At 37.3% G+C, this 12,805-nt stretch overlaps 3 protein-coding genes and 1 non-coding gene across 8 annotated transcripts; 2 read left to right on the forward strand and 2 right to left on the reverse strand.

The window, feature by feature from the left end:
- The first annotated feature begins 773 nt into the window (after positions 1-773).
- On the forward strand, positions 774-2,364 carry LOC111803033 (zinc finger CCCH domain protein). Its single transcript, XM_023687282.2, has 2 exons — positions 774-1,533; positions 1,623-2,364. The coding sequence occupies exons 1-2, from the start codon at positions 1,224-1,226 to the stop codon at positions 1,919-1,921; spliced, it is 609 nt and encodes a 202-aa protein (XP_023543050.2). The 5' UTR covers positions 774-1,223; the 3' UTR covers positions 1,922-2,364.
- A 386-nt stretch (positions 2,365-2,750) lies between these two features.
- On the reverse strand, positions 2,751-2,840 carry LOC111804582 (small nucleolar RNA SNORD96 family). Its single transcript, XR_002816546.1, has one exon. It is a non-coding gene; the product is annotated as a small nucleolar RNA SNORD96 family (small nucleolar RNA).
- Positions 2,841-4,480: 1,640 nt separating this feature from the next.
- Positions 4,481-8,243, forward strand: LOC111803741 (inositol transporter 4). 5 transcript variants are annotated; one of them, XM_087127717.1, is made up of 8 exons: positions 4,481-4,651; positions 4,932-5,000; positions 5,254-5,458; positions 5,545-5,615; positions 5,690-6,025; positions 6,122-6,229; positions 6,945-7,553; positions 7,638-8,243. In XM_087127717.1, exons 3-8 carry the CDS (start codon positions 5,323-5,325, stop codon positions 8,103-8,105), a joined length of 1,728 nt encoding a protein of 575 aa, XP_086983843.1. In that variant the 5' UTR covers positions 4,481-4,651; positions 4,932-5,000; positions 5,254-5,322; the 3' UTR covers positions 8,106-8,243. The 5 variants fall into 5 exon arrangements, with proteins under 5 accessions (XP_086983843.1, XP_086983844.1, XP_086983845.1 ...); XM_087127718.1 differs by having other exon boundaries at positions 5,282-5,458; XM_087127719.1 differs by lacking the exon at positions 4,932-5,000.
- A 343-nt stretch (positions 8,244-8,586) lies between these two features.
- On the reverse strand, positions 8,587-10,699 carry LOC111803742 (uncharacterized). The gene is made up of 2 exons (XM_023688278.2): positions 9,135-10,699; positions 8,587-9,043 (listed from the first exon to the last, which is right to left on the reverse strand). Exons 1-2 carry the CDS (start codon positions 10,452-10,454, stop codon positions 8,981-8,983), a joined length of 1,383 nt encoding a protein of 460 aa, XP_023544046.2. The 5' UTR covers positions 10,455-10,699; the 3' UTR covers positions 8,587-8,980.
- Positions 10,700-12,805: the final 2,106 nt, after the last annotated feature.

Raw genomic sequence — 12,805 nt, forward strand, 5'->3', positions numbered from 1 at the left:
TGCAATTTCTAATATCATGTTAAAGACATATAGCTATATTATAATACCATAGGACATATAGCTATATTATAATACCATAGGAATGATTCATTTTGTAGGCCTTTGGCATGGGTAACACTTCCTCGAATGTGTAAAATAATTTATAAGACAAATAGAATATTTTAATGTATAGACATATTGATTCAAATGATATTTCTATTATTTTCACTTATTCATTGAATATCTCACTCTCACTTAGGATGCATTCAAACTTGTTCCATAATGTATCCACATATTGATTCAAATGATATTTCTATTATTTTTACCTACTTATTGAATATCTCACTCCCAGTTTGGATGCATTCAAACTTGTTCCATCCAAATTCATTGCACGATAGCTCCACATCCAGCAATAAAAAAGAACTTTTTCTTCAAGATTGTCCGAGCAATAAAAAAGAATTGTTTCTTCAAGATTCTGATGATTATGATATCTAGACCCTAAATTTGGGTCGACGTGAGATTTATGCTGTAGGGATAGAATCCACATAGAACGAGGCAAGGAATGAAGGAGGGAGAAAGAAGAAACAACTAAATAGGATCCGGAATTATATTATCAATCCTCACCCAATTTCCATTTACATGTGTTGTATTCTCACCCATATACGTCTCTATTGACTTGTATGTTACACATAAAAATAAAAATAAAAAATAAAAATAAAAATCTTAAATCAATGAGATCGAAATTTCAGATTATTGGCTGACAACCTAGGTGGCCAAACATAGATTTGAATTTAGAACTAACCCAATCCAAATCCCAACTGATAACCGGGGGCTGATGATCTAAGCAATGCTTATTAATATCCAAATGCTAAGATTCGACGTATTTGTTCGGATATACTCAGAAATTACCTCTCTCTTTCTCTCTCTAACTGCGCTCAAAATGAATAATTAGATGTCGAGACCTGATTCGTTCAAATCTTTGCCGTTAAATCGGCTCTGACAGCTCTATTGTTTTTCATCCTCTGTACAAACAGCAGCAGCAACAACAAAAACAACCACTTCCATGTTTGTTTGTTTGTTTATTCTCCTCCTCTTCCAATTATCCCAAAATCAAGTACGATCCAAATCCGGGTTCTATAAATTTCTGTGTCTATTGGTTGATCTCCACGTTCATATTCCCGTTCCTGAATCCCTACCAAAATCACGTTTCAACTGTGTTAATTTTTCAACGATCCGGTTGAAAAATGGAAGAATCGGCATCGCAGAGGGACAGAGAGAGAGAACGACGCCGTATAAGGGACAGGGAGAGAAGATCGTCGATGACCGTAGAACAGAGAGAGAGGCATCTCGCATGCCGCCGACGAAATTACCATCTACGAAGACTGAGATCTCGAAGCGTAAGAACGACGAATCCAAGCGTTTCGTCGCCAATTGAAATGGCTGAAACCAATTCGCATCAGACAGTCGCAGAGACTTCCATTGCAGAGCTTGATCTGCAACGAAATGGGCTTACGCTCATTGATTTCAACCACGAACAACAGATGACGTCTTCCGGTGAGCAGAATGTGTTCTTTAAAGATATAACCCAACCCGTGAGATAATTTCTCTCTTTGAGTTAATTTTGTTGCGCATTGTTTCAATAGGTTCCGAAACTTTGGACCCAAAAGCTGAAATTCTTCAGGGGAGGGTTCGTTTGAGTCACATTCGACGACTTGCACGTTCAATTGGGATTCACCAAATGATGGATTCCATGGAAGAATCGACTGGCAACTGCAAGTCTGAGGATCATAGCTTGGAATGCGATCAAAGAAAATCGTCGAAAGCATTACGGCTAAATCGCGTCAAGCATCTCGCGAGAAAGATGAATTCTTCTGCGAAGCCATCGGCTGCAGTAGATGAATCACAAAATCAAACTGCCATTGCGGGCAGTACTAATCTCTAAGCTCTCCACCTCCGTTTTATCGATCAAAATTCAAATGGAGGTTTTATACGATGGAGGATTTCGTTTATAAGCATCATCGACATTGATTGACGAAATGGGAATCAGATGCAGTTTCTAATGAAGCTTCTTGTTTTATGTTGCAAATTAAAGTGGACTTACTTTGATTTGTGCTGAATTGTTTGAATGAAAGCAACAAAAGAACACAAATTGCCCAACAATGGGACGAACGGAGGCTGGGCGGATTGAAATTGACTTAGCCTTAAGAAATGACAGCAGAGGAGCTCAGAAGATCGTATACGTGTTCTAATGGCTAATCAACATTACATGGTGATTTAAAGTAACAAGAGAAAAGATTTTGCTCTTCATAATGTTGTTCTTGAAAGATGAACATACGTCAGTGTTTCTTATAAAGATATTGTGGAACAATAATAGATGATTAATTTTGTATTGAGTGAGTGGTTAAATAATTTTGCAATGCCAACACATTTGTTTTAATTATTGATATCATCAACAATTTTAGATATTGTGGAACAATAACAAATTGAAATGTATTTTACTAATGTGAATCTAATTTGAATGAAAACAAATGGATTCAGAAAGAACTGATCTATTGAAGTAGAAAACGGTTGCAAAAGTACAATTGTTTTTCTCAGCGAACATCAAGCCTAATCTTCATAAAGAACTTGATTAACTGTAAATCTATCTCCAAGAAGTTATAAACCGCAGAAGATGAACGACGCCCAAATGCCAACACCAATTTCTTCATTCAAGACTTCTAATCTGTGAACAAAAACAAAGCAAGAATTTGCAACACATTATGTAAAAAGGGATGCCTCAGAATAGCGGATTGACAGCAAGGCTAGAATAGCCATTCAGTCCCGAAAGATGGTATTTTGTTAACCGATATCATCATAGGCATTGGATGGATATCTAAGATATTGACAGAATTGAGAGTTAGACAATGAATGTAGGTCTCATGGCCAGTCCCAAGAAGTAAAGGCAGCAACGCTGCTCCACAAGGCAATGGAATATGAGACCAGCAGTCGATGGAGGCTCCAAAGGAGCCATCAACATCAACCGGAATTACTCTGTGACGTTAACTTTGGCACTATACGAACATAACGTGTTCGCTCCAAATCTAGAAAGGGATTGGATCATAAATCCCCCGTCACATAAACACATCTATAAAATTATAAAAACAAACAACAAAAGAAATTGGAATGTACGTCTCATGGCATGTCCCAGGTGGTAATGGCAGCGAGGCTGCTACACAAGGCGATGGAATATGAGACCACCCATGACGGAGGAGTTCCTTAGAAAGGAAGACCGTCAACGTCATTAGGCATTCTATACGACGTTTACGCGGAACTGTGCAGAAATAGAACAGGTCTGCTTCCTCTTAGTAAGATACTTCCTCGCAGAAGTCTCCCGTCGCATTTAAACATCAACAAAGGCAAAACTCGAATCAAAGAATAAGAACAAGAATCATCTCTATGAAACACAAAAACATTTAAGAACAAAAATCACAACAGATTATCGAAACAAAAGCCTCAATTCCATCAAATCCAGATTCTGCAATACCGTGGAAGTGATGAAACTGCTAAACCCGAACTCAAAAGTGATCGAAACATATAAACAAACGTATAAGGAAGAAATTAGAAATCACCGATTGAAGAAACGCCGCTGCAAAAACCATAAACCCTAAACCCCCCACAATGACTCAGAAAAGATGCGGGCGGTGCAATGGATGAGAGTGAATGAAGAGGTATTGCCGTCGTGGTCAAATATAAAGGAGAGGTTAGAAACTGTAGACCGTTGGATTATCATAGAAATAAATCTCGGCCTTTCAATTGTCTAGGGTTACATGCAGCCATAAGATGGGGGTATAACCGTCCATCCGAGTTTATACTTTCCAAATTTTCAATTAAAATTAATTTCCTAAATTTAAAATTAAATAATTATGTCCAAATAACATTTTTTTTTAGCTGTCAAATATTTCAAATCTCCCTACCCATATATAATAAATAAATAAATAAATAAAACTTAAATTATCTAAATATTTGGTAGACGAAAAAAAAAAATTAAAATAATAATTTAGTGAATAATACACATATATTACCGTCATTAAACTAACTCGAAGGTCACCATTGTAATTGTAAAATTAAAATGAATTTTATATTTAAAAAGTATATACCTAATAAAATTCAATTTTTTATTTAAATATTAAAATAATCCATATATAAAAAATTGATAAATATTAATACAATATTTAAAAATATATTATAATAATTAGTTATGAACTATTAATATTTTAGTATATTTTATATTATTCTCAAGATTTAATGAGTTTATATTTTTTTCTATTTTTAGATATTAGACGGTAGCATGTATCCTACTGATATTAACTTAAGATTGCACTTTCAATCTCACCTTTATTTCTTGTTCTTGTTAATAATATAAATTTACAGGAAGATAGCCTTAATTAGAATGTTATTATTTCAAACATTGATAGTTCCGCCAGTGAAAACATAATCAAATCCCATAATATAAATTACTTTGGAGCGAAAGTGCATTCAACAATCAAGCAAAAAAGAAGCCATTCAAAGTCTGGGCACCAGAAAGTTGTGTGAAAATAACCGGAAAATGCTCTGTTCAAACAAACTATGGAAGGGAATTGAGTGTTTGCGGTATCCACAATCCTCTCCGTGAAGAAGGGGGCGTTTCAATTTGGTAAGATTCATGTTTATCTGGCCCTGTTATTGTGTTCTGGGAATTTTAATTTTATATTTGCTTATGTTGTTGTTTCGTGCCGTTCATTTCATGAATTTTTGCTACACGTATTGCATAATTCATCGTATTTTCCAATTTGGGATATGGGGAACTTCAATTCTCTCGCATTTAATGCGTCTTTTTTGAATGTTCAAAACTTCATAGGAATCTTAACCCAAATCGAAAGTTACGTATTTACGCCTCTTTTTGGCTTCTTTTGTCTATATAAAACCTTCATCAGCCACCATTGTTGAGTAAATCAGAAAGGCCACATGCACTGAAGCTTCTGAGTTTAAGCTAACACTGAAAGGTGATGCCTCTTCGTTATCTTTTCCCCTTCTTTCGTTTTTTTTTTTTTCGTTCTTTGTCCAGATTTTTCCTTATTGGAACATTTGATCATCCAAAGAACTTGAGTTTTTGTTCCTTGTTGTTGTTGCTGCTTCTGGTTTAGACTTGGTTTGACTGTTTCGTCGGATTGATCTGAAAATCAGCTGAAGAGGTTATTATAAATTAGATGAAGAGATGATGATGGATTTGTGTTTTTGTTTTTTCGTTTGGTTTAGAGATTCGTGCAATTTGCTGTTATTATAGATTGATTGCTTGTTAAAGCCATTTGAAGAGGGTCATTCAAAATGGTGGAAGGAGATGCTGTAAAGGCAAACAAGGCAGAGTTTTTAGAATGTTGGCAGACAACATGGAAGACACCTTACATTATGCGCCTTGCTCTGTCTGCTGGAATTGGCGGTCTCCTTTTCGGATATGACACCGGTGATTCCCGACCCCGACCTCGACCCTGACCCGGATTGCATAATGATATTCTTCTTACGTTTTTGTTGCATTGCATTGCATTGCAGGTGTGATCTCTGGGGCTATGCTCTACATTCGAGAGGATTTTGAAGTTGTTGACAGGAAAACATGGCTACAGGCAAGTCATGCTTGGGCACTAAGTTGTGGCTGGTTTAAGTCTCTTTTAAGTAATGCTTACTTTGATCATTACAGGAAACCATTGTAAGTATGGCTGTAGCAGGTGCTATTGTGGGTGCTGCAATTGGTGGCTGGATGAACGATAAATTTGGTCGAAAAAAGTCGATTCTAGTTGCCGATGTCGTGTTCTTCCTTGGTGCTATTGTCATGGCTGTTGCTCCCTTTCCCGGGTTCATTATCGTTGGGAGACTTATAGTAGGTTTTGGGGTCGGAATGGCATCCATGACTGCTCCTCTTTACATATCAGAAGCTTCCCCTGCTAGGATTAGGGGTGCTCTTGTCAGCACTAATGGATTGCTAATAACTGGAGGACAATTCCTTTCCTATCTAATCAACCTGGCTTTCACTAAGGTAAAATCGGACTTCCTGTTTGATGGTTCAAGTTATGAACTGTGAGTTTTATGTTCTTATTTTCAGTTTTTTAGCTTGTATCTATCTTTGTTGCAGACAAAGTTAACATGGCGTCTAATGCTTGGAGTAGCAGGACTGCCAGCTTTGGTTCAGTTTGTTTTAATGTTGTCACTGCCTGAGTCTCCTAGGTGGCTTTACAGACGGGTAAAGTTTGAAACATTCTACAACCTTTTCCTACGAGCTTCCCAAACAAGAGTATTAGTAACTGTTTAAACTTTCTCATGTCCATTTCTGTTTAGCTCTTATCAGTGTGCATTAGAAGTATTTGTAAGTGGAATACTACTTCGATTATTCTTAACTAGTGTAACAACCTAGCTCACCGCTAGTAGATGTAGTCCGCTTTAATCCGTTTTAAAACACGTATGCTAGGGAGAGGTTTCCACACCCTTACAATAAATGCTTCATTCCCCTCTCCAACCGATGTAGAATTTCACAATCCACCTCCCTTGAGGGCCAGCATCCTAGCTGGCACTCTGCCCGTTGTCTGGCTCAAATACCATTTATAACAATCTGAGCCCACTCTAGTAGATATTGTTCGCTTTAGCCCATTATGTATCACTGACAGCCTCACGGTTTTAAACGCATCTCCTAGGGGGAGATTTCCACTCTTACAAGAAATATTTTGTTGTTATCTCCAACCGATGTGAGAGGTTTCCACTCTTACAAGCAATATTTTGTTGTTATCTCCAACCGATGTGAAATCTCACAACTAGTTAGAATGCACGCTAAAACACACATTCGATGAATCATCGAAGTTCTAATCAAGGGCATTTTGATGGAAGATTTCCTTTTCAGAGTGAACTCATGTAGCTAGTTGTTACCATCAAACTTACTGAAACGTATTTTTCCTGATGATCAGGACAGAGTAGATGAAGCAAGAGGCATACTGGAGAGGATATATCCTGCTAATCAAGTTGATGAAGAGATGAGATTACTGCATGAATCTGTAGAAGCAGAAAAGGCAGAAGAAGGAGCAATTGGAGATGGAAGTATAATAGCCAAAGTTAAAGGAGCTTTGAACAGCCAAGTCGTCCGAAGAGGGCTCTACGCCGGGATCATTGTCCAAGTAGCACAGCAGTTCTGTGGTATCAACACTGTCATGTACTACAGTCCAACCATCATCCAGTTTGCTGGATTTGCTTCTAATACAACAGCCATGGCGCTTTCTCTTGTTACTTCCTTTCTCAATGCTGCTGGCACTGTTGTAAGCATGATCACGGTCGACAGATATGGGAGACGAAGACTTATGATGATCTCGATGATCGGAATTATCACTTGCCTTGTGGTCTTGGCCGGAGTGTTTTTCCAATCTGCTAGCCATGCTCCATCCGTCAACGCCTTGGAATCCACTCACTTTGGAAGTAACTCTACCTGTTCAGCCTATATCTCAGCTCCAGACGCATCCTCATGGAACTGCATGTCATGTCTAAAACAAAATTGTGGATTCTGTGCCAATGGAGATAGTGAGGTAAAAGCATCAACTTCCTTTCTTTTTCTTATTGCTTTAACAATCAACAGAAACTGATAGGTTGTATGCTGAACGAAACATCAGTATCTTCCTGGAGCATGCTTGGATTTGACAAAGGCTGTAAGGGGCAAATGTCGGTCGAACCACCGAGTATGGTTCACAGAAGGCTGCCCGAGCAAAATCGGCTTCTTGGCTGTGGTGGTGTTGGGGCTTTACATCATTTCATATGCACCAGGTATGGGAACAGTACCATGGGTGTTGAACTCTGAGATTTACCCACTAAGATACAGAGGAACTGGAGGAGGAATTGCTGCAGTTTCAAATTGGGTTTCAAATCTGATAGTGAGTCAGACATTTTTGACATTGGTGGAGGCTCTCGGGGCTGCTGGTACATTCCTGCTGTTTGCAGGATTCTCATTACTTGGATTGGTTGGTATATATTTTTTAGTACCTGAAACTAAAGGATTGCAGTTCGAAGAGGTTGAAGAGCTGCTCAAGCAAGGGAAGAAGCACAAGAGCAACAAAGGCCAGAAGGAAGTGTTAGCACAATGATTCTTGTATTTTGTTTTGTCTTTTAGGTAAATCTTCAGCAGAATTGACATGAACATGTATTTAACTAAACTTCCTTGTGAATAAGTTTTGGTAAGTTGGAATAAATTGTGCACGACAACAATGCATGATTGACCATTATTTACTTCAGCTGGAGGACACCGACAGTTGGGTCATCTATCTTAAGAAACTGGCTTTAAGAGAAGAGGGAGATTTTGAATAGAAATAGCAATGATCCACAGCACAGCAAGCAGCGACAGGACAAAAACATACCTGCTCAGCCAGCTAATAATTCACCTCTAAACGACAAGACATGGTAAAAGACTACAACCCAACAAAATATTTCTAAATCTATGGTGGGGCATCCGCCGCACCACACACAGCCTGTGCCTTCGCCTAAGATGATGTTCCATGTTCATGCAATTGCAAGAAGCAAGAACAAAGCAAGAAAGTGAAGTTTCAAGGAGGAGAAGAAGAGAAGATATTAACTTTTGTGCTGAGTATCCAACACAGTGAATTTACAAATTTTGTGCACTTCCCAGCAGCTTTAATATGTGAAAAAAGATGATCAGTTCCACAGAATCTGGGTTCACCCATACAAGACACGCCCAACCAGAATTTCATCAAAACCCACAAAACTAAACGTACTGATATCTCAGAACCTATCTCAAATCATACATCATCTTCTCTAACCGTCAGTTTTTGGCTTTACTAACTGCACTATTTGCTCCATTCTAATCATCGTTCTTCCAACATTCTCAACCACACTGTACAAACCATCTAAAAAAACCACTCCCTATATACAGCAATCAGGGATACCACTACTTGAACTTGATAATACAATTACCTTCTGAAAAACCCAGTTCAGGCCTTTTGTTTTAAGGACTTGATGAGGATGCTTCTTGTCTTGGTTCTCTTAAGTAACCCAGAAGAGTTTCCGCCTGCAAAAGAATTAGCAACTTTCCATCAACAAGGTGTTCATTTCATAGAATCAGTGTAGTAATTGGTGACTGATCAGTTTTTGGTAATCACCTTATGCTTTGCTCGAACGCTTCCAGTCTGTGAAAGTGCAACCAGAGGTGGAATTCCCCCCTCCCTTACGAGCAACCCTCTATTTCTTATACTGTCAACACACAATTGCAAGAGTGTCAACACTGCAAACTCTTTCCCTTTCACCGACCCATCTTCAATTGCTTCCACAAGTGCAGCAATTCCATTCTCTTCCACAATTGCATCCTTTCCCTCTTGAATTGCTGCTAGGCTACTCAGAACTACCATCGCCTTCTCTGCTAAACCTGTACCTTGCTCCGCTACCAGCGCCACTAATGGCTTCACAGCTCCAGCAGTAACGGCACGCTCCTTGTTTGGTTTGATCGAGCAAAGCTTGTAGAGCGTCGTGAGCGCGTCCTTTTTCCCCCTATTCGATCCATTCAATAGCAGAGATACTAGTGGTGGGATGGCCCCGCAAACCCCAATCGAAATCTTGTTTTCCTCCAACAAAGCGAGGCTCATCAGAGCACACGCCGCATTCTGTTTTGAAGTTTCCGTGCCAGTTTTGAGCGCATAAACCAGCGATTTTATGGCTCCAGCATTCGAGATTATAACCTTATTAGACTCATGGAGTGAGAGATTCAGCAGGGCGGTTACAGCGTGCTCTTGCGTCCATGGATCGGTAGATCGAAGCAGAGGAATTAAAGCAGAAACGGCGCCGGACTCCCCAATGAGTACTCGATTATCGGACCGATTCTTCGCCAGAAGCCTCAGCTTGGCCGCCGCAGATCGCTTCACCGCAATTGACGACGACTGGAGCCCATCGATGCAGATCTTGACAGTCGGCTGCAGATCTTCGGGCGAAATACTCTCAATAATCTCAGTGGAGAAATTCTCCCTCTGCAGAAATCCTAAGCACGGCTCTGGCTCTGGCTCGGCAACTTCACCTTCTCTTTTAGGAACAACCGCCATGGACGGTAAATTTGCAAGTCTCTGCAACTCTCCCGAAATATCACTGCTACAAGCAGAGAAATCACTGAAAGCATGAGAAAGTTCAAGAAAATCCTGTTCCTGCTCAGACGATTGGTTAGCCCACTTAGGGCTACGAGATGCCAACTCGCCAAGCCTGAGGTCGATGACAGAATCAGTAAGATTCTCAGAGACGAAGCCGGATTTTCCAGCCACCGATCCATTAAATGTGCAGCAGCCATTATCATCTTGAAAGAAATTAGAGCGAATAGTGCGCATAGAACGGCCAATGTTCCTGCTAATTCTACTGGAAGTGGTTGAAGACGGACTGTAACAATTTCTTCCCAAAGGAAACCGATTAGAAGTGGAATGAGAATCCTCAAGCGACACCATTTCCAAAAGCGGAACTATAAATCTCAGTTCAAAACCCCCAAAATTCTTCGACAGGAGTACGAAAAACTCCGCCTGATTCTCAAGAAAATTTCATGGCCGGAAAGAGAGAGAGAAAGAGAGAGAAATTTGGTTTCTGAACGATTCGAACTTCGGCGTCTGGGTTTCGATACAGCTACGAGGCTTTGAATGGCTGCAATGATCACAGGCCATTTTAATAACCGAAACTTGGGCCACTTCTTATCTCATCGGACCAAAGAGGAGGGTCTGACGTGACAACCGTCACAGCTCCCTGGCCGTGGGGTATGGATTCCATGTGTGGGACCGTCGGCAAGTGATCAACCCGACGTCGTTTCACTCCAAATCACAAAAAATCCCATTTATAATTTTAATTCCTTTTAATTAAAATTTTCTGGTGGGCGCAGCTTTTTAATTTAGACCCAACGGACTCGGGTGAAGGATTCACACAGTTGTCAGCATACGTGGCAGAATCGCGTCTGGGACTTTACGACAATAGTCAGCATACAGCTGTAACTTCAGCGCTAAAACTAACACGTGTCCGCTTAACGTTACGCCGCACCGTATCCCAGCCCTCGTTTCCTTTAAGGTGAGGCGCATGCACACGTGCCAAGGAATAACAATACACACGTACTTGACGGCGGAAGGAATTTTACAGTGGACAAGGGATAGCCGTAAGTAATGCCTCGTTTTACAACTAGGGTAAAAATAAATTATAAAAATATAATAAAAAAATATTTATAATAATGTTTGTATTTTATTTAATGTCGTACATTAGAAAATCAAATATGACTGTTGTACTTTAATCAAACAGCGTGTTGCTAGGTGTATTTTTCTGTATAATTATTTAATAAAACTATACTTCAAAATAAATAGTTCCTGAGGTGTTCGTACAGACTAGACCATTCATTATATTGTGTGGATTTTCTTTTTAAACATTAAAAAAATAATAATTATTATTAAAATTTTATTTGGTATATTAAAAAGCAACTTTTTTTTTTTTCTAATTTATATCTTTTACTTAGTTTATTTCGTTTAAATAAAATATAAAAAATTGAAAGTGATGTGTACGTGGCAGGTAAATGGAATTATTCATTTATAATGTCATATGGGGAGATTTTAAATTATTAAATAGCTATATCCACTCTTTTTCATGTAATAAATGCATACTTTATAATATGCTTTTATTTTATTGACAAAATGAGTTATATCAAATTAAAATTAAAGAAAAAATATATAATATTAAAAGACCGAAGGGAAATTAATTAATATTATGTGAGTTTAAATAGGGAAATTAATTAATAAATATAATTTATTTGGAAAAAAATGGTTGGTAATATGGGTTTCTTAACAGGGACGCTTACAGGGTGATATGATATAATGAATGGGGACATTAAATGTAAATTTATGAACAAAAAAGAAGAAGCACCAACTACATAATATTATGAGATTAATTAATTGTAATTAAGTGATTTAATTGTATTATTTGGTGGGGTTTTGGTCAACATGCTTAGCTGTCAATCACTCTAATTGTACGGTGATTAGGACACTTTTCTAATTAATCAACGTGGATTCAGATTTTGTTTGCTCCCATTTTTGAATCATGTATGTAAATATAAATATTTATAACTTTTTTTTTTTTTTTATAATTAAAATGTATATTTTTTAAAAAATAAGAAGAATAACGCATGGAATTCTGTGGTTCTTTCTTCTATTCATACAAACAAATTTACAATTTTTAAGACTGTCTTTTTTTTTTTTTTTAATTATATAATTTATTTTTTTAAACGAGTAATAATAAATACAAATAAATTGAAATAGTGTTTATAAATTTAATCAGAAAATAATGAGTTATTATATGCGAGGTCGCAAGTTCATCCGTATTTATCTTAAAGTGATATTAGTATGCTCACTAATTAAACATTTTTTTTTTAGAAAAAACTTGTTTCAAACAATTTTTTTTTTAATCAATTTTAATTGGAAGTATTTGATTTTGATCTAAATTTTATATTTGGTCTAAAATATACCTTCTAGTTTTAGATGGAAACTCGTAGTATTTGGTTTAAAAAATAAAAATATTTTTTCACTTTAAAAAAGTTTTATTAATAACTCATGACTAAAAAAAATAAAAATATCACTATCTTAAAGAAAATAACCATAATTTTAAAATTAATATTAATAGCTTTTACTTTTATAAAAAAAATTAAATTTTTATTATCATATATCAAGATTATCTTCAAATTTTTTTATGTTATTTTTTAAAATTCATAAATATTTTTGAAACATCAAATAACTGTAATATATATATTTAAAAAGGAGTTTACGGGTATCTTTCA

Source organism: Cucurbita pepo, chromosome 10 (assembly GCF_057944985.1).
Source record: "Cucurbita pepo subsp. pepo isolate OVF chromosome 10, ASM5794498v1, whole genome shotgun sequence".
Lineage (NCBI taxonomy): Eukaryota > Viridiplantae > Streptophyta > Magnoliopsida > Cucurbitales > Cucurbitaceae > Cucurbita > Cucurbita pepo.